Genomic DNA, 1,121 nt, shown 5'->3' with positions numbered 1-1,121 from the left:
GTGGAAAGTGATTATGAGGTTCCACCATTGGGAGGCAATCCTACTCTGAATCAAATAAGGGCTCATCGAGAAAAGGTAACTCGCAAAGCAAAGGCTTTGTCTTGTCTATTCTCTTGTGTCTCTACTTCAGTTTTCACAAAGATCATGCAGCTTGAATCAGCAAAAGATGTTTGGGATTTTCTGAAGAATGAGTATGAGGGAGATGAGAAAATAAGAGGAATGAAAGTGTTAAATCTGATGAGAGAGTTTGAAAGGCAGCATATGAAAGCAAGTGAATCTGTGAAAAATTATGTGGATAGGTTGGTATCTATTGTCAACAAGATAAGGATTCTGGGAACTCAAGTTTCAGATGAAAGGTTGGTACAGAAAGTGATGGTTTCTGTACCTGAGCGTTATGAAGCAACTTTGGCCTCGCTTGAAAACACTAAGGAAATTTCGGAAATTAAACTTCCTGAACTGCTTAGTGCTTTGCAGGCGCAGGAGCAAAGAAGATTAATGAGGAAAGAGGAATCAACTGAAGGAGCTTTGAAGGCTAAGGCCAAGGGTAATGCTGCAGAGAAAGGGAAGAAAGCTGCTCAGAATCAGAAGTCTGATGGCTCGAGTGGTCAGAATGATGGTAAGGAAACCAGTGGGAATAAGTCTTTTCTCGATCCCTGCAAGCATTGCAATAAGAAGGGGCATCCTCATTGGAGGTGCTGGAAGAATTTAAAGTGCAGGAGGTGTGACAAAGTGGGTCACATTGAAAGGTTTTGCAGGTTTAATGCTGCACAACAAACAGAGGTTGTTAAAGCTGATGCAAAAGAGATGGAGCAATTGTTTGTGGCTTCATGTTTTGCTGCACATGGAGCTGATGTTGAATGGCTGATTGATAGTGGTTGTACAAACCATATGTCAGGTAATCTTGATCTATTTCAAACTCTAGATAAATCTGTTAAGTCTAGAGTTAGAATAGGCAATGGTGATTTCATCTCTGTTGAAGGAAAAGGTGATGTTTTGTGCAAAGGTCCAAATGGTTGTAGGATACTTACAGATGTGTTGTTTGTGCCAAAAATTGATCAGAACCTTCTGAGTGTTGGGCAGTTGATGGAAAAAGGTTATAAGTTGATGTTTGACAGAAATGA

General features: G+C 40.3%; 1 protein-coding gene across 1 annotated transcript; it reads left to right on the top strand.

The window, feature by feature from the left end:
• Positions 1-144: 144 nt before the first annotated feature.
• LOC104816130 lies at positions 145-1,093 on the top strand (the record flags this gene model as incomplete). The annotated part of the gene is made up of 1 exon (XM_010544802.1): positions 145-1,093. A coding segment is annotated over exon 1 (949 nt), but the record flags the coding sequence as incomplete, so codon positions are not given.
• Positions 1,094-1,121: the final 28 nt, after the last annotated feature.

This window comes from Tarenaya hassleriana, unplaced genomic scaffold (assembly GCF_000463585.1).
Source record: "Tarenaya hassleriana unplaced genomic scaffold, ASM46358v1 Cleome2458, whole genome shotgun sequence".
NCBI classification, from domain to species: domain Eukaryota; kingdom Viridiplantae; phylum Streptophyta; class Magnoliopsida; order Brassicales; family Cleomaceae; genus Tarenaya; species Tarenaya hassleriana.
Note: the sequence above shows the minus strand (reverse complement) of the source record. Positions and strands in the feature narration are given on the sequence as shown.